The sequence below is a fragment of the Sander lucioperca genome, chromosome 3 (genome assembly GCF_008315115.2).
Source record: "Sander lucioperca isolate FBNREF2018 chromosome 3, SLUC_FBN_1.2, whole genome shotgun sequence".
Taxonomy (NCBI): Eukaryota; Metazoa; Chordata; class Actinopteri; order Perciformes; family Percidae; genus Sander; species Sander lucioperca.
In genome coordinates this window covers 35,733,985-35,757,129 of record NC_050175.1, presented here as the reverse complement: position 1 = coordinate 35,757,129, position 23,145 = coordinate 35,733,985, and the positions used below count along the sequence as shown (strand labels likewise).

The following is a 23,145-nucleotide window of genomic DNA, read 5'->3' as shown; positions in this document are numbered from 1 at the left end:
AAGTGATCCTTGCTTTGCAAGTCTAGCCACACATGCAGGTTAGTGCACTTGGCTAGGACAGACAGACAGACAGACAGACAGACAGGCAGACAGATAGACAGACATACAGACAGACAGACAGGCAGACAGCTTCCAGATTTCAACAAGTCAAATTTAAGACTTTTTAAGACCTTTTTAAGACCTTTATGAATGAAATTTAAGACCTACTGTATATCACGACATACAAGAACAACGAAATGCAGAGTCACAAAAGTACTTGCAAAGTTAATAAACTTATTAAAATTGAATAAAAGCGACACAGAGAAATAATAATCTGTAAATATACAGCAAATTATATTTGGACGAGCAAAAGAAATAACTACGACGCCACAGAATAAAAAATAGTCCAATGAGCATTAGAGGTGTTACATGGACGTAGGGAAATTAAGACCTGTTAAAATAATTGAAGACCTAGAACACAATACTTTAGCGAATTTAAGATTTTTTAAGGCCTAAAATTTAGATTTTTAAATTTTAGACTTTTTTTTTTTTACTTTTTAAGACCCCGCGGTAACGCTGAACATAACTCCCAGGGTGATGAAATGCTCCTCAGCAGCATGATGTCATACTGTGTGTGTGACTCACCAGTAAATATCCTCTGAACTGGTTATAGATGATAGCTGTCAGTAAGTTCATCAAACAGTAGGTTCCTGCCAGGAAGCAAAACAAATTCCCTCTAAAACACATTTCTTTTAAAACACTTCATTCAACACATTATTTTAACCCATTTATTTTTGCTTTAACTAGTGATGGAGTACTCGTGTCCTCGAGTCGCTATTCTTTGGACTCGTGATTTGACTTGGACTCGAGGATTACTGAAATAGGACTTGGAAGTTGGATGAAGTTTCTGACTACTTTAAGTGTATTGTAGGCAGTGATTGGGTAGTGAAGTCCTGGACTCGGACCCAAGTCGCTATTCTCTAGCCTAGAAATCTAGATGCACCCTAGCAGCAGCAAATGTAATTTGCAGCCAGGCGGTCTGCCTTGCGAGCTGGAAAAATCAAACTTTAGCCGGGCCAATCACTTCGTGTATAGAATCGGTGGGCGGGCTTAACATAATGACGGCAGAGTTGTGACGGTTCTGCGTGAATTCCCTGCTACTTGAAAACAAAGGAGATGGCTGCTGCTGCTGGCGAACAGCGGTCTTTCGAATCGGCTATTGCCGTGACTCTGGAAGACTTGGAGTTAAGCTTTTCTTTGAGAAAACAACAAAGAACGGCACTGAAATCATTCTTAAAAAAGGAAGATGTGTTCGAAGTTTTGCTGACCGGATACGGCAAAAGTTGAATCTATCAACTAGCGTTGCTCTGGTTGGTTGTAGCGCTATCCTATTGCGTGCAGAGGGAATTTGAAAGACAACCGTTTATCCCGCCCCTCGGATTGAGCCCTGCCAATGGTGAGTTCCAGACCCAACATCTTGATGTGGGTCTGGCTTGTCAGGCTAGCTATTCTCTGGAATCGTGACTAGACTCTGACTCAAACTAAGGTAATGGTGGTGACTCGACTCAGACTCGACTCGGACCCTTCTTTGGTGACTCAAACTTGGACTCGAGGATTTATGAAATCGGACTGGAGCGTTCATGAAATAGGACTTGGAAGTTGGATGCAGTTACTGACTACTTTTATGTTCAATAGGCAGTGATGGAGTACTCAGGTCTGGACTCGGACTCAAGTCTGACTAGAGTTGCTATTATCTGGACTCGTCGACTCAGGTAATGGTTATTAGACTCTGACTCGACTCGGACTCTTTTTTGGTGACTCGGGCTTGGACTCGGACTCAAACACTGGCGACTCGAGACTTTGACAGTTGGTGACATAACTACAACACTGGCTTCAACAGCAACTGTAACAAATGTACTATCCCTTTAAGTCACTTAAGCTGACACACATAATAATCTAGTATCACTTACCAATCACACTAAAGGTGACAAAGAAGATGGAGTAGCCTCTGTTTAGGGAGTAGGCAGGGATCATCACTGTGATAGGACACAAGAAATATTAAAAAGAGTTCCATCACAAAAACATTTAACGGTAATCAGCCAACATGGCTTGCTTATCACGCCAGTGACGATGTACCATCTGGGTTGTTGGCAGTGGTGAGCAGCACCAGCAGAGAGGTGAGGGAATTAGGCAGGGATCTGAAATGTAGCTTCCACTCTTCGTTCTTGTCTGGATCCTGAACACAAACACAGCGGGAGAGTGATGAACAGAGGGGAGAGATATTATATTGTTCTCTCTACACGGGCTTTAATATAATACTGAAAATTAAGAAGAAAAAAATCAAACATTTGGTTTCAGCCTCTCAGATATAAAGACTTGTTTTAAATGAACAAAACACATTACATTACCATCAGATGACTTGTGGCAGGCATTTATCATTAGTTTTGATATCTCGTAGAAAGTAGGCTTCTTGATTAATTGACATATTAAAGGTCCGATATCATGCTCATTTTCAGGTTCATACTTGTATTTTGGGTTTCTACTAGAACATGATTACATGCTTTAATGGTCAAAAAACATTTTATTTTTCTCATATTGTCTTCCTGAATATACCTGTATTCCCCCTCTGTCTGAAACGCTCCGTTTTAGCACCTGTCTCTTTAAGCCCTCCTCTTAAAAAAGTCCAGTGTGCTCTGATTGGTCAGCATTTCCGGGTCTTTCACATCTGCACTCTCTGAGTCTCTGCACCATCACTGCAGTCGGGGAATGACTGTAACGGCACTGTAGCGTGCCCTTTCTATTTATCTATTTATAGTATAGTTGTGACATCACAACCATACAGAAGTTCTGACGACTCGTTCAAAGACAGTTTCTGATTACGGACTGTGTGCATTTCTCTGTGGATGGAGTGTTTTGATACTTTAACAGTATTTATATGGCGAATCAACCTGCTTTATATTTAAAAAAGACATGGAAATCTCACTTTTTACAATATGGGACCAATAATATATAAATTAACCAAAAGAGTAATTACTTCTTTAGTTAGGTATGTTACAAAGGCATATAACGTGTCTTTTATCATGTCACCTCTGGGCTAGCTGTTATATTAGCCTCTGTAATTCACTACTGTCTCACATTAAAGCTTTCATCTTTCTATAAAAGTAAAACATGTTTCAGAGTACATAAATGAGTATCTACTACTGCACTGATATTAGAATTCAAACCACTAACAATGTCAAACAAATATGATCCTTAAAGGTATAATATGCAGTGCTTTCCTCAAGAAAAACAATGTATAGACTAATACAAAAGTAATCCCTCTCAGTCATCACTTATGACTAACTAGAAGTGTGTGGTGTGTCTTTTATTTTTCATTTTGTTGTGTGCAGGATGTTTCTTGGTGGTAACATGAAGCCTTTGAGCGCTACGTGGGTGTGTAACCCCCAGCCAATAACAGCATGCAGCCCGTTCTCATTCCCCACCGCCGCTTTGCCCCTCAACGTCTCATATCCCCGCACAAGTTTAACTGACACAGACATACATTCACTCAGAATCCAATATACACACACCCACAGCTCCGCGGGCAGGTGCGGCATTGCACCTTCCCACGGTGCTGTGGGTGTGTGTATATTTGGGCTTTGGAACATAATCGCTGCCAACCAATGAGAGAAGAGCCTGTTTTTCCTCTGATTCAATGCATTGTTTGGCGCTCCCTCTCTTCACTCACTCTCTAGCTCTCTCAACCACCACTGCTCTGTTTCTCTTTTTGTCTCTCTCTCTGTCTGTCTCTCTCTCTCTGGGAGGAGAGGCCAACTTTGACCGCTGTGTTTACAAACAATAAAGCCATACCCACTACATTTTATACCTTTAATCTATATTATATCAACCAACCCTCTCTTCTAATTCTAAAGTCTAAGTTGCTAAAAGCCTAAATATTACATATACTTTTTTTTTTTATTTACCATCCCTTTCTAGACAAACACAATGAACCACATGACACCACCATCTAGTTAGGTAAAGCTTTGCTCTGGTTTACACATATTTTATATCCTTTCCATCCAACCTTTCCTGGGTCAGTTTAAGACATTATTATTTTCAAATGTACGCCTCTATTTTTGCAACTCTATTTTCAATGACAGGCTAGTGGCCTCTTTTACAATGACCCTTGAAACACACACACACAGACACACACACACCTGAACCCACCTCACTTTTAGCAAACAGCAGCATGCCGATCATAGTGAAGAGGCAGAGGTGGAGCGCCAGCAGCAGGATGACACTGCACACACAGGGAAACACACACACACACACACACACACACACACACACACACACACACACACACACACACACACACACACACAGACAGGAGTCAGTGAAGAATCTTAATCTTTCTCTATTTCTCAAAGAAACAGTCCATTAAACATAAGACTTTCTTGAAAAACTTAAAATTATTACAGGTTTATGCAATGGCCATCAGTTTAAATTTCAACTTTATTTCTGAAATATCCTTTCTTTAGTTCAGTATGGCTGATGGATCTAAATTCTACACTACCCATGAGCCTCAGCAACTTTGCCTAAAGAAAAGAAGCCAGTCAGCACAGTACAACAAGTTGAGGAGGTGTGTGCCTGCAGTTAGGAACAAAACCCCACCACAGATTCTGAAATGATCCAAAACTGACCCAGAATCTGAAAGTGAACTGATCCAAACTACAGTGTGTTTTATCAGGTTTCTACAAATAGATTTTAAAGCTCCGTGATTAAGAGCTGCAAAGATGGATTGACTAGTTGTCTATTTTGATAATGGATTAATCGGTTTGAGTCATTTTGTTTGAAAAAAAAAGTCTAAATTCTGTGATGTCAGCATGTTAAATGTGAATATGTTCTAGTTTCTTCCCTCCTCTGTGACAGTAAACTGAATGTCTTTGAGTCGTGGACAAAACAAGACATTTGAGGACGTCATCTTGGGCTTTGGGAAACCACATTTTTCACCATTTTCTGACATTCTAGAGACCAAACTACTAATCCATTCATCCAGGAAATAATCGACACATTAATCAACAATGAAAATAATCGTTAGTTCTGCCCCACTGTAATAGACCTTTTTCACGGCAGACATGTTGACATGTCATAGTAGGAAAAGCACAGGTGTATTCAAAACCATTAATGATGGCTGCATTCCACTTAGGTGAGGCCTTGGTATTGTGCATGCTGACTCACTGAAATAACTTACTGGGACACTTGATGGAATTGAGCCATTGTTAAGGTTATCAAGTTCAGCTGTGCTTTTCCTAACTATGACAAGTCAAAATGTCTGCTGTGAAAAAGGTCCATTGGATGATTAATACTGGAATGCTACTTGGAAGTCGTAGTTGAGCTGCTCATCTTTTGTGGTGATTCAACTGGGAGAGTTTATGTCCATCTGTGTCTTGGAAGTGCTCCAAATGTCATTCACCAAACATTGTCTTTAATATTGGTGTCGGAAATAACTATAAACACATCTATAGCCCCAATCATACCCTGCAAACAATCCTGCTTATTGTTCAACTTAATGAAATTCAATACAGTTTTGGAACTGGGGTGCACTATTGGACACTTTAACCCAGTCAGAGAGTGTATAATACAGTGATGTGGTGCAGTCAGAGTATATTATGATCCATCTGTGGCCACATTATAGGGAAGCAGCGACCCGCTGGCAGAAGTGAGAGTGCTCTGGAGTCAGTGATGGCCATTTTATTTGCTTTTTAAAGATGATATTTTTGGCTTTGATTGCCTTTATTTATAGGACAGATTAAGTCAGGAAAGTTAGAGAGAGAGAGGGGGATGACATGCAGCAAAGGGCCGCAGGTTGGACCCGCGGCCGCTGCGACAAGGACTGAGCCTCTGTACGTGGGGCGCACGCTCAACCAGATGAGCTACCCAGGCGCCCCGCGTTTTTATTTGTTAAGTGGTGAAAAAAATATGTGAAGATAAGTGAGCCAACTGCTGGTGTTACTGTAGTTTCAGTTTGTACATTGATCCACCAACGGACACCGCTCAAATGCCTCTGGGCGCAATTGGATAGTCCTTCAACCAATCAGACGAACGATCCGGCTGATGTAGCAGCGACAGCGGCATAAACGGGTTCGGTGCGGTTCGGTGGCCGTCATGGTGAACGTAAACAAAAAGCTGCTTGCTGTCGCTGCGCTATCGTCATCGTGTAAAGCCCGCCTCAGCGGTTGTGATTGGTGCCTCGATTTGAAAAAATTGGAAATGGGCTTGAATGGGCTCTTGGCCAGACTGACTTGCAGAGCAAATCTCAAATTTGCCGGAAGTTCGTCAGGCAAGGTGAACTATGGACAATCATGCGATTAATCATGATTAGATATTTTAATTGAGTGACAGCCATGCTTATTACTAATTAATAATGTATTGGAATTACTTTTTCAATTAGTGAGTAATGAGTAACTGAAATAACTTTCCCAACACTGTAACTGAGCCAGTTTGCTGACAGTTTTATGTCTCATTTCTAGTTTTAGCATAGACCATTAACCTGTAATTGTCATTTGTGGTCACAGTTAGAGCTGAAGATCTTTGCCCGAATCGTTCGGTTGGCTTTGGTCTTGATTTCTATCATTTTACACGGGCTCGGGCTTGCATTCCAGGTTTCACGGTAAATGAGGGGTCAGGTGATGCATTTCGATTAGCGCGAAAATGAATTCTGAGGAGGTGAAACGTTGGCTGGCCTCTGGCGATTACGTTTTGGTTGCACCGGCAAAGAAAGCAAAGTCTGAGGTGTGGAAAACTTTTGACCATGTGCATAATGACAAATGACTCAATGACTTCTTGACAAAAGGCAAAAGAGCTGTGTGCGTGCGCACATTTAAATAATGTCGGGCTGTGAACGGGTTCGGGCTTTTAAAAAGCTGTCAGTCAAAATGTATTTGTCGGGCTTGGACCGAATTCTGTCGGGCTCGGGCCTTGTCGGGCCTAACTTTTAAGGCCCGACTACAGCTCTAGTCACAGTGGCCAGAAAATAGAGGCGGTGAAATTAACCATTGCATCGATGCATTGCGATGCGGACGTGGATGATTCTGCATCGATGCAGTGACAGACCATAATCGATTATTGCCTACTGATGTTTTTTCTTTTTGCCTTTTGTCTGTTGTCTGCTGTGTTCAGACTCCGCTACATTCAGGAAGTGTCTTTTTTAAAAGCAGATGCAATAAAAAGGGGAGGTCATATGTATCTGACTGCTTGAATTAGTCGTGATGCATCGTGATAGTGAATCGTATTGAACCGTTGACAGGATAATCGTAATCGAATTGAATCGTGAGACCAGTGAAGATTCAAAACCCCTACCAGAAAACATAAGAAAGCTTGAATTATGTTGGATAGAGTGACCATGAATGAGGAAGAGAAGATTACTTTCAAGCAACAGGTCTCAGCTAGCGCTGCCGGTGTTAAGGAGTCAGATACCTGGCGATCTCTGGCAGAGTCCTCTTGATGCACTTGAGTGTCTTTTTCATCAGGGAAGAGTTCTGCAGGAGGAAGAATGGCCGGAGGAGTCGCCGTACTCGAAGTTTCTGATCAACAGAGAGGAGACAGGATCACTTTTCTGAATGCAGGGCGATCATGATTGAATTCACTAGGCCCTTTTAACACAGAGTATGCCCTGTTGGGAGTTTTAGCTTGGCAAGTTAAATTCACAAGAACAGGAACATGCATTTCAGCAGAACTGTAAATCATTTTAACTACAAAGTCTGCCTTTACAGAGCTTTCAACGGTGTTGACTATAAGATGCGGTCAACAGATATACCTTTTATCCTCCCTGAAATGTATATTTACAATATTCAAAATGCAATCTCATATACTACACTGCCAGTGTTCCTTTTCATATATATATATATATATATATATATATATATATATATATATATATATATATATATATATATAAACATTATTGCGCCTTTCTACTGCATAGTCAGCCCAGTTTAATGAAAAGACCCTCTTCCCAGCATTGAAATACTTCTTTAAGGTTGTACAACAGTACCGCCTCTGTGTATATATATATATATATATATATATATATAAATAAGCACAATATGCTAAGAGAAAGCATGACGGAGGACAGGCTCACCTCATCACACACCATGCTGACAGACAGCACCCAGTCGATGGTGGAGACTGAAATGACTACTGTGTAGCCGATCAGCCATTTGTTCTTTCTGAGTTCTTCCCAGCCAATCAAGTAGCTCTGAGGACAAAACAGATGGAGCGAAGCAATGGTTCAAACGGACAATTGGGAAGGTAATAGTTATCAAAAGCAGCAAGATTATTTGGAAACATCACATGTGGCAAAATCCATGTTGAAACCTTTGTTCAAGCAGACAGCTGCCGATGTCCTGGGAGCACATCTTCTCCACCCTGAATGTGCTTACCTTAACAGCAAGATCAAGAGAAAAGATGACGAGGCAGACCATCTCGATGCTTTCGGTGAAGCCGCAGGGAGGCTCCCAGGGTGGCGAGCGATGCCGGGGGTCCGAGGAGGCGGACAGGGAGGACGGGCGCTCCACGAATGCCAGCAACAACACCACAGCAATGGTTAGGCCCAAGCCCCTGGTGCAGGGAAGGATGGGTGAGTGGATAGACAAATAGATGTAAGTATGGTAGAAAAAAAAATGGAAAGATCATTACTCCATGTCAGTGGGTTAATGAGGCTTACCAGCTCGTGCTTTCTAAAGTTATCTCTTGCTTAAAAAACATTTTTATCACCATTTACAATCCTTAAGTCCACATTGTTAAAGGAACAGTTCAACAGGCTCAGAGGAAGTGCTCCGAACTTTAAAGCAAATGAACATAGGAATTGCAACTCCTGGCTCATCACGTGATGCCCTCTGGCCCAAAAAGAGTTTTTCCCATAGACTTCCATAGCTCAAGAGTTGTCTGTAAATCAGTGGATACTAGGGGTGCACAATATATCGACTCAATATCGTTATCGCGATATCACGTTGCGCGATATTATACCGAAAGTCTCGCGATAATTACGCGATATTTTGTTTGCGTTGCATCCCGCCCGACATGTACCCAAAGAGTATAGAAGCAACAAGAGGAGAAACTCAATAGAACGTTGTGTTACATTCAGTCCAAGATGGCGGCGCTGCAGTTCCATTGAGTTTCTCCTCTTGTTACGTCTATACTCTTTGATGCACCTCTCGAAAAATACACATCACTTGGTAGCGTTGTATTTCCCCCGACTCATTTCCTGGTTCTCCTTCTCCATAAACAACATGAAATCAAGGAGAGGGTTAACTTTTCCTGCTACAGATTTTCCACCGTGGTCAGAAAGAACAGAGGAGACACTTAAGTTTCTCTCACTAACACTCTACGGTCACTACTCGCTCCGAAGAAAATCGCCGTCACTCTCTCACTTTTTCTTCGCTCTACCACACACACCCACACACACCCACATGCTCGACGCACACACCGTGGAGCCTCCGCAGAACCATAAAACGAAGAGAAAGAAAAGAAAGGAGCTAAAGAGAGAGCGAAGAGTGGAGCAAAAAGAACACAAAAGTAAGAAAATGAGTGTTGCTCTGGGAGACGACGAAATAACAGAGATTGAAAAGAAACTTTAGAGGCCAAAAGTATTAGCCACAAAAGAGAGCGACCTGCACTCGCTTGTGGGTGCTCCTGGGCGTGCCTAGCCTACCCCTGGTTGCTTGGCAACAGTAAACAGAAATTCTCCGGTGCTACCTTAAACCACGTCTTAAAAGTTACTTCAGAGGTATTGTTAAATCACAAGAACGATGTTTTTGGATTTAAAAGTATTTATTTCTCGATAAAAGTAACACAACATATGAGATTAAATGCCAAACATATCAGATATATACATAAATACGATGTCCTGAAGCGTTGTCCGCCATCTTGAAATATTTTCTTCGACTTGAACCCATGGATGTATTAAGAGAACAGCCACTGACATATGTCACGCTGCCCTCACGCTGCCTTCACTCTGATTGGCAGTCGCTCGTGGCCAAACGGCCACTCCCATTGAAAATGAATGGTAACGGTCTCTTGTAGCTAATGTGACTGTAGGGCAATGCCTCCTCCTCGGTAGCTTGGAAATACTTTGGTTTTAAGCCAACAGATGTGCATTGCATTGTTTTTTATACTGTAGTCGTGTATATACAACCAGTACAACATGTCCTGTTCTATAGACATGCTCTTTATTTATTTATTTTATACTGTCCAAGCAGTAAAACATGTCCTGTTCTGTAGACACGTTGGACCAGTCCAATATGACTGTCAGTTGAAATAAACCTTGTGTTGTAAGAAAACTTGTTTTATTTGTTATAAATCTATTTTGATGCGTTTTCCCATAACTTTGGTAATTTTACATATGTTTAAAAATATCGAAATTAATATCGATATCGCAATATTCATTATCGATATCGCAATATCACATTTTTTCAATATCGTGCACCCCTAGTGGATACATTTTTTGATCCCCACAACCCTGCAAAATGACTCGTTTGACTATCAGAATTTAATCCATTTGGTCCGATAACTTATGGAAAGTCTAGAAGAGCTGCACGATTAAATCATTTAATCACCATTTAAGTTAGCGGAGCACTAAACCAGAAGTAGCCGGCTCGGCTGGTGGAGGTTTCTGGTGCAGCCTGCTCTTTGGTCCACACATTGAGGAAGCAGTGCTGATCATCCGGGTCATTTTTGGCTCCTTGATGGCTTCATGCAACACTGAGCAACTTTCATAGGAACGAAAAGGGCTCCACCGCGCACACTGTATCCAGTTTGTATAACACATCCATGGGGTAAAAAGCTAGCCTGCCTCTGTCCACAGGTAACAAATTCCACCTACCAACACCTCTAAAGCCAATTTCTATACTTGAGTGTAAAAGCTAATTTGTATCTTTCTAAGGATTTTTGGCCAGTGAGGACTGATTTTCTACTCTAATACGCTTTTTGATTTGTTCCTTCTTTTAGTGTGTTATATAGTTTTTGTGTATGTAACAGATGTATAAAGTACAAAAAAAACACATTTCACTCCAAATGGAGCTTTCTCTCCCACAGAAAGCACTTTTTCTCCACTGCCTGAAACGCCTCGCCCACATTCCTGTTTGAAATTCCTAAATTAGTGATTAAAATCAATTCAATTCAATTCAATTTTATTTATAGTATCAAATCATAACAGGAGTAATCTCAGGACACTTTACAGAAAGAGTAGGTCTAGACCACACTAATTTACAAAGACCCAGTGATCAGTGATGACACTGATTGAGAAAGCCAGCCCAGTTTTTCATCTGTGCTGCCCATAGGTGCTGCCTGAGCAAGCACAGCCCGTCCAGTGGCTAGTTTGAATTTGGTTTGCCAATCACAACAGAGTAGACCAGCTGACCAATCAGAGCAGACTGGGCTTTTCGGGAAGGCGGGCCAAGAGCTCAGACAGAGTGTTTCAGTCAGGGGAGCTGCAGCTATGGGCAGTACAAGAAACATAATATGTTTTTTGAACATCAAAGCATGTAAACCTATTCTAGTAGACCCCAAGAGTACAAATATGGTGCTGAAAAGGAGTATATTAGCGGCTCTTTAAAACTAGAAATCTCAGCAGCTGGTAAGTATTCTCTGACTTCCGTTTTTTTTCCAGAATTCTTGTGATAGTAGGAAAAGCACAAGTGTTACTAATAACAACGATGGCTCTGTTCTATTCTGTTGCAATTAAATGGAATTCAAATTGTCTGTGAAAAGGGCCTTTTGGAAACTCTTTCTGTCCCTGCAGATATGTGGCCATAAAACATGCAAACATCAACTCAGATACAGTTTTATTAATAGATGACCTGGCCTGAGCAGGTGAGAACTTACCACTGGCATATCTTGGAGTAGTACCATCGATACAGGCGGAGAGAGCGGGCATCCACCCGGTGGTTGATGGACCGAAACTATAAGCAAGCACACAAAGGGAAGAAGACAGCAGTCAAGACTTTTTGCTAATCTTTGGGCTGAGGGAAGGGTCTGACTTTTGCAGTGTTCCTTAGTTAAAAAAAAAATCAAAAACAGACCTGAGGCATACATTTCACATTAAGCTCAAAATTTCGGGTTGTGATCAAAGTTCAACAACCTTATTAGGTATGTTTTCATAAACCATAACCTATGCTAGATATTGTTATCCAAGACATCTTAAAGGTGCACTATGAGTTCCTGCATGGTTTCAGCGCAATTTAATTTTTGTCTCAAATCGTAGGCATCTCTCCTTGATCCGCTAGCTGCCTGCCCCCTGAACACACTGTGAAAAAGCCCGGTCTCGGGAGACAACACAGGGGTCGTAAACGTCACACAAACACTAGAGGCGCAGGCTGTGCGCCAAAATACAACAAACCACTCCAGCCAATCACCAACAAGATGGTTGGGGGAGGGTGTCAACCCTCTGCCCCAACTGTCATGACAGTTCTGGAAACATGGGGGGAGGGGCGAGCTTGCTCTGTTTTGTTTGAAATTGACTTGGAACGTCAACAGAAGTGACCATGCAGGAACTCATAGTGCACCTTTAAAGTAAGGTGAATTCATGAAGGAGAATGAGCATGAAGAACATAAGAAATAACTTTCTAAGGTCCAACTCTACCCACAATATGATACTGTTTTGTTAATGCCTTTACATGTTCATTCACCTTTTCTTATTATTTAGCAAAAGAGAAATAAGTAAGAAAGTCATTGTTCTTACCTGTATGGCATCCTCGATGAATACAACAGCTTGTTGGATGTAGAGGTCCTCATCATCTGTGGACAGTGAGAGTGTGAGTAGGCCCATCTGAACACTTCCAGAAGTACAATTAACCTAATCGTAACATACAGTATGTCATCTGTGGTCTGAACACGGTGATCTTCACTGTCCCGAATCCCAATGTGTTCCTTTACTCATTAAATAACTTAACATGGCTTCCGGTTACAGATCATTGTTCTCAGACTAAACAGACAACAAAAACTATCTGAGATATTGTTGTCTGTAGAACTGGTTGGACTGGGAGCTGAGGTGGAAGTTAGTTATTTCCATAGACTGTAAAAATAATGAACATAGCTTCCAGGTCTGAAAAGTGAAGCCAATGTTGAAGTGCCTTGAACCTACATTCTATCTCATTTCCAGCAGGGGGCAACTCCACTGGCTCCAAAAAGAAGTCTGTTTCTATAGAAGTCTATGAGAAAATGAGCCTACTTCTCACTTGATTTATTACCTCAGTAAACATTTTCATAATGAGTTTATGGCCTCAATAGCTAGTTTCAAGTCTTCTTCAACGCAGCATGATGTTCATATAGTATATTATGGTCCCATTTATTTTTAAATTGAAGATCAAGCAGGCGATGCTTTAGGGACGTGGCTACACACTGACCTCTCAATCAGGACAGAGGCTTAGCAATGCTAACCATGGCACTGTGTACATTAAAATAGACCTGAACTTGTTTTTGGGGTGTTTTTGACTTTGACTGTGTGTTTTCACTTCATCAGTTAACTGGAACATTTTGGTGGTCTAATATGTCATGTTCAGTGTTCTGCCAAATAAGCTAGCTAGCAACCTCTAGCGTTAGCTAGTAACTTAAGGAAGAGTTTGCAGATTTTCTGTACTGCCGTACATACAGATGAATGGCGGCAGTAGTTTACCTGCCGGTATATATCCGCTGGATGACTCGCTTCATTAGGGGTTAATATGCGGCTACTTTCCCTAGCATTTAGCGTTTAGCTTAGCACAGCGCCATTGCAACCATAAACAAGACTGGCTTGGCCGCATCATCCTCCCCAGCTCCACCCTCTCGTCAACAATCGTCACATATTGTTTCAAAAAACCAAGATGGCGAAGGCAAAATTGCCAAAGTCAAGGCTTCAAAACGGCAGTGCACAAACCAATGGGTGACGTCACTGAAGCCACGTCCACAATTTTTTACAGTCTATGGTTCTTTCTTGACAGGTTGGATTGGGAGCTGAGGTGAAAGTTATTTTTCTCTTGAGGCACAATTGGGAAATAAACAACAGGAACTGGGATATAGCTGAGGGCTGTGGTACAAAACACAAACAAGACTATAGGTCTAAACCCCTGTTCCAGCGTAACATGACATCAAATCAGCTATTTGTTAACAATTTTAAGATTTGGACAAAACTGTCAAGCAAACAATGTAGAGACTGGTTGAATGTGTGCTAGTACGAATTGCAGTTAAATAAAATAGAGAAGCATTGAATAGATCAGAACAGAATAGGGTAGAAGCTGTCGGAGACTCAGGGCTATACAGCTGTCATGTGATTATGGTTAATGAGTGTAACTTTTCCATCCAGCAGTTACATAGAGACAGACATGATGACTCAGTGCTGGCCACACTAGCATATACACACACACACACACACACACACACACACACACACACACACACACACGGTGCTGCTGACTTAACCCTTCACAGCAGATGTGTCATGGTGGTGGGTTCCACTGACAGGACAATACTTAAAACGGCTGCAACACACTGCTGAAACACACACACACACACACCGCAGAGGATAAACAGGTGTGAGCTGCACTTCTATCTCACACTTGTTGCAGCAGTCGTTGAGAAACAGAATCTGTCAGAGAAAATGCTGCACTGAATGACTTTCAACACCACTGACACAGGCTCAATTTTAAAAACCGTCGAAAAAGAAATCACGATACGTACAATTTTCCCAGCCCTACCTATTAGTAAGGGTGGGAATCACCAGAGGCCTCACGATTCAATATCATCACGATACTTATGTCACGATACGATATTATTGCGATTTTAAACATATTGCCATATTCTGCGATATATTGCAATGTATTCCAACTTCAAATTTTTCCCAATTTCAAATGATGTCTCCAAAAGGAAACTTTGTCAACATCTGTTTTATCTAAAAAGATACATTTCTCTGTTTGTTCATCTCACTTCAAGTTTATTGCTGCAAAATGGGATTGTTAAGGAGACAAAGTGACCAACACATATATAATAATAGATTGATACTTGGCGTCTGTGTATCGATACAGTATTGCCATGGAAAATATCGCGATACTATGCTGTTTTTATTTTTTTCCCCCTACCCATACCATTTTTTGTGCATATGTGAAAACTCCAAAGGAACCCTCTGGAACAAACCGTACTCAGACCAAGTCCGTGTTAGGGTTCTCTTCACCTGTGCATTGTGAACACAACATGCTTCAGGTTCTTCTTGCCTTTTGACCTGTATGTATTTTAGCCCTGAGCATCAGAGCAGAATCTCTAGTCTCTGAATAAATGCTGTAGCTCCTCAAAACCCAAGTAAAGTTCCCGGGTTAACACAACAATACAAAAAGAGATGCAGTAGCACGGGAAGCGCAGCAATCACAAAAAATTCCGACACCAGAAAGAGGATACGATGCAGTTTTACACCAATTAGGGGTGGGAAAAATAATCGATTCTTAGATGCATCGCGATTCTCTCTAGAACGATTCGATTGTCGATTCTGAAAAAAATGTGTTGATTTTTATTTAAAAGTCTCCAGACAAGTACAAATCAGAAAATGAGGAGAAAGAGGATGGGATAATGGACAACAACTTAGAGTTTAGGCAAGAGTGCAGAAAAAAAACACACAAAAATGGCCAAAAGGAAAAAAAAAAAAAATCTAATAAGACATACATAAAATAATTAGGCAAAACATGTCGGCTGTTCATCTCCTTTATCACATTACATCTGACCACCTCATGTTTCACGTTCTGAGAAGCCAATTCTCCACCTTTAAATATGACTGAGCCTCTGACATGGAAGATTACTGGGAGAGAAGGTGACTTCCACAAGCATGTTTAAGGCTTAAGCGTGGAATGACTACAAAATAAAAACCTCCAGTAGACAAAACATTTCATTAAAACTTGTGTGTGACAAATATATGTCAAAATCTAAGCTTTGTCTAGCTGCTTTATCTAGGAAGTGATTAGCAAACTCAGATTTATATGTATATTTTAAAAAATCATGCATGGAAATGTACATAAAAAAATTGTTGCATCGACATGCATCGATAATCGGTTTAGAATCAAATCGTTGGCCTCTGAATCAGAATCGAATCGTGAGGTGCCAATCGATTCCCACCCCTAAAACCAATCAATGACAAGTATCGGGAGACGCAGCTCACATATGTGATGACGATATGACGTAGATATATCATGTAGAGTTCTTTAGTGCACTTGCATAACTGCAGTGTGAAACCAAAACTAAAAACTAAAAAAAGGTTTGCACATTGTCATAGCACTAAACAAATGGGGACTCTGGGATGTATTGGTGTCTAGATCGCAAGCTAAAAGGGTGCAACATTAAAATAAGATAGTCTTGTAGTTGTTGCCGTGTGTGTTTTTCACTTTTGATGGAGCTATGGTAGTAGTTTCCCTCTTTTTCCAGTCTTTGTGCTAAGCTGGGCTAAAAACATCACAGGTCTATGTCTATACTGGGCACGCAGACATGAAACCGATCTTTTCCTCTGACTCTGTGTCAGACAGGGAAACAAGAGGATTTCCCCAAACATCGCTCTGTTCCTTTCCATTGTCAACCTTCAAAACGTTCTTGTCATTGTTGCCTACTATCAGCATACAGACCCATCCCTATGAAAGTCCTCTAATAACACGTCGTGAACCTGATGTGGCATTAGAATTCTATAAAACCTGAGTGGATCCGAACATAAAGTGCCTGACAGTGAGGGAAACCTTTCATCTGAGTTACAGGACACATCACTGCTGCTTTAACTCGATTAGCTTGTTAGGCTTAAAGTGCCTAACAAAGTGGAATACTCACTTCATTTATTACTCAGTTTACTGGTGCTAGGCCCTATAGGTGGGGTGGCCTGCCATGTTGATAGGGACTATTTTTCTGAATAACTTTAGTTTGTTAGTTAATAGGCTACTTGTAGGCCTACTTTTATTTGAGTAAAATCTTGAATATGCCTATAGGACTTTTGTTGTAGGACTTTTGCATTGCTGTGCTTGTACTAAAGCAGGGATCTTCAACAGGGGGTCCGGGACCCTAAAGGTTCTGATACACCAACCCGACGGCCGACCGTCTGCGGAAAAGGATAGTCGGACTGATCAGTCGGCTCCCGTCTCTCAAAAAAGTGCCTCGGAACACACTGAAGCGACGCCGACTTTAGCGTACAGTCTGCATGGGCGAGAGACGTAATACGTCTCCATAACAGCAGGCGGCCCTAATCTGTATTGCTGCCCAAAAAAACACAGAGCACGCTGTCGTCAGTCATTGTTTTCATCAGAGTGTGTTGATAGTAGTCAAGAAGGATCGTCGTTGTCATTACTCGCTGAACGGAAGAAAATACGTTGGCTAGTAATAATAAGATTCAAAAATGAAAAACTCTTAAAATGAATCCAACATAATTTTAGCAAATATAAATCCCCACTGCTTACTGGCCTATAGGTAAGGTATAGTCACTATAAGGTAGCCATCCACAGATACATTAATCATAAGGATATACTGTGCTACATGTATGTTCAACATTAAAACATGATTTATAAAATCTTGCCGACAATTTTTAGGCTATTTAATAGCTAGGGCCGGGCAATATATCGATATTATATCGATATCGTGATATGAGACTGGATATCGTCTTCGATTTTGGATATCGTAATATTGTGATATGACACAAGTGTTATCTGTCCCTGGTTTTAATGGCTGGATTACAGTAAAGTGATGGAATTTTTTTAACTTACCATACTGTTCTAGATTTTCTATTATTTGCCTTTACCCACTTAGTTATTATATACACATTAATGATGATCAATGCGTAAATATTTTTTTGTAAGCACCAATTGTCAACCCTACAATATCACCGCAAAATCGATATTGAGGTATTTGGTCAACAATATCGTGATATTAGATTTTTTCTATATCGCCCAGCTCTATTAATAGCTTAGTATTCTACGCAAAAAAATGTATGTATATATGTATAAAGGCTTTAGGCCGTCCTACACGTTATTGTAGGCCCAGTTTAATATGCAACTTAATTTATACAATATATGGTAGGGGGTCCCTGATCTGTCTCTCTTTCAGTTAAGAGGTCCTTGGCTTAAAAATCATTGAAGACCCCTGTACTAAAGGCTCTGAATATTATTCCACCACCAGTGGTGGAATGTAACCAAGTACATTTAATCAAGTACTGTACTTACACATTTGAGGTACTTGTACTTTACTTGAGTCTTTTCTCTTCATGCCACTTTCTACTTCTACTCCGCTACATTTCAGAGAGAAATTATTTTTACTCCACTACATTCATCTGACAGCTTTAGTTACTAGTTAGTTAATTACAAATTTAGATTTTTGCACACAAAACACATTATTTTTATGTATTAAACTACCCAACAATATAACGGCCTTTAAGTCCAGCTGAAATGGTTAGACCATTAAACACTGAGTTGATTGACAGTTTAACTGTTTGGATGCAGGGCCGGCGATTGCTTTAGGCGAACTAGGCAAACAAAAGACGCAAGAGGAGGGAGGAGTAAATTATGCCTAGGCTACATGTGTGCTGACTCAGATATAATTAGAAAAGTCAATCTACAGGAGAATAAATAGATGAAAGCAATACAGAATGCCTGAGAGCCTTACTGCAATATATTCCATTATGTTTTTATATTTGGATTGTAATCTATTTCCCTTTACATAAAGATATTTCCAGCATAAATTGATTCAGAAAAGAAAGAAATAGGTGCATAAAAATTCACCTGAATGCAGGAAATGAAGTGTTTAATGCTCAAAATTTTCAGGGGGAGGACCCCGAGACCCCCACATCATAAGTCACCATGCACACAAATCTGGAAACAAAACCCTGTCCTTTGGGTTGCCAGACCAGTTATGATTAAATGTTGGTGCCATCTAACGTACATGCAAGCTAGAAACTAAAGTGAACAAACATTGCTACTCTATCGCTGACAAAGCACTGTGGTGATCTGGCAATGCGAGACTAGGGGAGGGGGCGCAAAACTCAATTTCGCCTAAGGCAACCAAAGGGATAGAGCCGGCCCTGTTTGGATGTATTGTAGTTTATAAAATGTGAGGATTTTTCTGCATTAAGTAGGCTACTTTAATTTGTAATGTAAGTAGGCCTACATTTTCCTGATTATACATTTTCAATGCAGGACTTTTATTTGTAACAGAGTGTGTACCAGTGTGGTAACCCATTCTGTAGGCTACTTTTACTTGTAGACTTATCTGTAGACTTCCTCCACTACTATATTTGAGTAATGTTTAGAATATGGGACTTTTCATGTACCAGGACTTTTACTACTGTATTGCTATATAAAGATCAGAACAATCTTCCACTGGTTTTTGTACTGAATAACAAACAGAAGAAAGGCCACCGACCTGAGAGTGTGCTAATACACTTCCACTCACCTGTGTCCCCGCCGACCCTGCACAAGTCCCCGGCCACAGTGTACGACGTCCGTCTGCTGCCCGGGGCCCCGCGGTCCTCTGCGCCCAGCGAGGAGCCATAGTCCCCGGACACTCCGTTCACACTACCGGTCAGCAGACTGTCCGTTTCCATCCAGGAAATCAACAAGTTCTGTTGAAGTTATGTTTTCCGCTCCTCCGCGGGGAAAGTGAAAGTAGAAGTGTGGTAGGAGACGGAGTGAAATCTGCTCTGGTGAACCGCGAAGCTGAGTTTAGTCCGTCTGTTCAGCCGGTGACAAGTCAAAGTGTCAGTCACAGTTAGCTTCAAACAGCGTAGCGAGCCTCAAGCTGAGGGCAGAGGAATGTGCTTTTAGGAAGTCGCTCTCTGATCTGCTCCACCCTCCTGTCCTGTCCTCAAGTATCACTTTACACTGACTTTAAAAACACAAACTCCACCTACAGCACAGTGCACGTGCTGCAGTCTTACTGTAGCTACAGCGGTACAGAGGAGCGGGAAGATAGGCTCTCTGATAGTGATGACATGGAAGAACCTTCAATATTCCGGGGAAGAAATTATGTGGCTTGTTGCAGAAGCAAAGCAGTATGTAGTTAGAAAACGTAAAGAAAAAAAAATACTGTATAGGTAAGCAGGGTCGCCTCAACGGGCCCGGTGCTGGATAGAGCCCCCCCCCCGTCATGTTCTTGTGTCGGAGCTTCTTCCCAGCTGTCAGGTATATGGAAGCCCATTGCTGACAGAAAAAGAAGAAAAAAAATTATGAAATGTTTGGAATGTTAAAAAATAAAAACACTTGGGGCGACCTCTAGCTCACCCAGTAAGAACATTCGCCCTCACAACAAAAAAATAAGCTTGACAAGTTTGGGAAAATTTCTCAATTTTCTTGAGAATAACAGTATGGATTGGATGGTCGGAGTGATAACTAGCTGGACCAAGCGTTTTTTTTTTTTTAATAAATAATGTAACATTCTCTTAATGCCTGTAGTGTGCCATCTGTACTGTATGGTGTTGAGATAAACAACGGCGGTATGTTTTTCATGTAAGCATACACCTATGGATGTACAGACTTATGACTGTGGATACTACAGCTACTACATTTGATCCTTGGTCTTTTTTTCTGTTTTATGCTATGTGCCTTGTACTGTTTTTGTCCGTAAAATGTACAAAAATTTCAATAAATACATGGTTTAAAAAAAAAAGAACGTTTGCCCTATGTTGGCTGAGTCCTGCATCCCCCATCTCTCTCACCCTTTCACGTCTATCCACTTTCAAATAAAGAGAAAGGCCCCAAAAAATAATCTTAAAAAAACAAAAAAAAATTAAAATAAAAACACTCACTGTAAGTCAAAATAATCACATTTTGACTTAAAGTTGACTTATAAATTCATAAGTAGGCTAGGCTATTGCATGTCAGAATGATGCAGAGATGTTCACAAGTTTTTTTTTTGGAAGTCCAAGTCGAGTCTCAAGTCTTTGAGCTCGAGTCCAAGTCAAGTCTCAAGTCTTTGAGGGGCAAGTTCAAGTCAAGTCTCAAGTCTTTTGCCACAAGTCCAAGTCAAGTCTCAAGTCTCTGGCCATCTGATCTGGATACAACTATAAAGATACAATGTGCCTGTTCCCAGCATTAGCACAACACTTTGCGATGGTTAGCTTGTTACCTGTGACAATATATGCTAAATTTAACTTCTCTTTCACATTAGCAAGCGACTGACCTATCTGGGTGCGTTTTGAGATGCCTGATGAAATTCGACGTTGTTGATCTGGCATCATTTATCTTGGTGCCACACACCTTGCATGTAGCTGTTCGCTTATGGCCATTTTTTGATATGTGAGTGCGCGCACATAAGGCATAGCGCATGCGTTACGTTGCACATTACGGCAAAGGGCAGGGGACATGCAGCTCGTCATACGTTTCCCCAACGTATATGCGCCAATAAAAGAAAATAGAAATACATGAATACATTTAGATTTAAAAAATAATAATAGCATGAAAACAGGTTGTTGATGAGTCTTGGAGCTCGAGTCCGAGTCAAGTCTGAAGTCTTTTGGGTTGAGTCGCAAATCAAGTCTGAAGTCACTGTTTGTGTGACTTAAGTGTGACTCGAGTCCGAGTCTCAGGCCACGTCCACACGTACCAAAACAATCTGTTTTTTCCCCGTTCTCCCTGGAACCGTGTCAAAAAAAATGTGCGTCCAAACGGATCCATTTGTAAAAGACTCAACACGCTACTTCATATTCCAGGCCTATAGGCGGCGCTGTTTCTGCTACAGAAATTCACCAAAAACGGAGAAGGAGAGCATAGTCTTCAGTCACTCCCGATCATAACATGATAGACTATAATAACTTTCACTACTGCTCATTTTATAAAGGCCGCCACAAGAAAACGTGTCTTTGTTTACATTGTACAATGTGCTGTTGGATTGCTTTTTATTTTGCAATTCTGTCTGCCATCGGACATGATTGCAGAGCTACTGTTAGCGCGCTAACGTTAGCGTCCAAAAGAAGCCAAAAGGGAGCCGTTTTCGAATTTTTTCACCCTGGGACCAGGTTTCAAAAAAGTGCGTTTACAGGATTCGTCTGGACGAACGGCCCAAACGATGCAAAACGTGCGTTTGCATCAAAAAGCGTCTCCGTGTGGATGGCCCCCTAGACTCGAGTCCCCATCTCTGGAATAATGACACTCCAAGGGTGTTTTCACGCCTAGTTGGTTTGCTGTGGTCCAAACTTAGTTAATGAGTTTGTAAACTTGAAGCAATTTCCCCTTTGTTCAGCTTCGTTTCACACCTAGAAAACTCTAAGCGAACTTTAATGCCTCATTAGTAATTGCGTAGAATGTTCACTCCTCTTATTGGTCAGATGTGTCTGAGGCAAGGGCAAGACAGTAAATACAGGAAGAAGGTCCTGTGTTCTGGACTAGTGCACATTTCTTGCATCTCCATGATTAAACCAGCTCATTTCATTTAAATAATACAACTTTGTTTCGTGAGCAACGTTACTACGTCTGCTCTGGTCACTGAGACGTCGCTCTGCTCTGACGGTGTCTGTCTCCAACTTTAGCGGCGGCTGGTTTGACCACGGAGATGCGAGTGCCGCAGTCTATTTCTGTGCGAGAAACACTGAAAGATGATACAGTTTGGCTGCTCTGCTGCATCGCAGATTGCAAAGCACACTTGACTGCAGGAGACATTAGCTCAGACTCAGGAGTACACAGTTGGGTCGGTTCGAAAGTTCGTTTGAAAGCGTACAGGCGCTTGTTTGGTCCTTTTGGTGCTTTCTGGCCTGCAGCCGAGTGCGATTGCCGCATTGCCAAAACGAACCACACCAAGGGGGAAACATACTCTAGTGCTTAATGGACCTTTTTCACAGCAGACATTTTTGACTTGTCATAATAGGAAAAGCACAGGTGAAATTGATAACCTTAACGATGGCTCAATTCCATCAAGTGTCCCAGTAAGGCCGGTTACACACTGGAAGCGTCTCGCGAGCATTTCAGCCGCGTGGCGTGTCCGTTTATATTTCGGCTCCCATGTTAACAGGTTAGAGCTTACACACTGCCTGCATGAGACGCGTGCCTGCTAGAAATAGAACCGACGGCTATTTTTCACGCGAGACGCGAGCGTGTTGGAAGCGTTTCCATGCAAAATAGAATAGGAAAATATGTTTATATGTCATTTAGACACAAATGCATATTAATAAATGACATCTTGATGTTTGAAAGTCTCTAGGTTTTGACATCAATG

General features: G+C 41.3%; 1 protein-coding gene across 1 annotated transcript in view; it reads right to left on the bottom strand.

The window, feature by feature from the left end:
- Nucleotides 1-19,873, bottom strand: part of tpcn2 (two pore segment channel 2) — a 37,206-nt gene extending 17,333 nt beyond the window's left edge. The window contains exons 1-10 of the mRNA XM_031292726.2: nt 19,393-19,873; nt 12,701-12,756; nt 11,845-11,921; nt 8,403-8,580; nt 8,102-8,218; nt 7,438-7,544; nt 4,186-4,258; nt 2,116-2,215; nt 1,950-2,015; nt 625-689 (exon numbers count right to left, since the gene is read on the bottom strand). Of these exons, the coding sequence (XP_031148586.1) occupies nt 625-689; nt 1,950-2,015; nt 2,116-2,215; nt 4,186-4,258; nt 7,438-7,544; nt 8,102-8,218; nt 8,403-8,580; nt 11,845-11,921; nt 12,701-12,756; nt 19,393-19,543 (990 nt within the window). The 5' untranslated portion in view covers nt 19,544-19,873. The remainder of the gene's footprint in view (nt 1-624; nt 690-1,949; nt 2,016-2,115; nt 2,216-4,185; nt 4,259-7,437; nt 7,545-8,101; nt 8,219-8,402; nt 8,581-11,844; nt 11,922-12,700; nt 12,757-19,392) is intronic.
- Between the last annotated feature and the right edge of the window lie 3,272 nt (nt 19,874-23,145).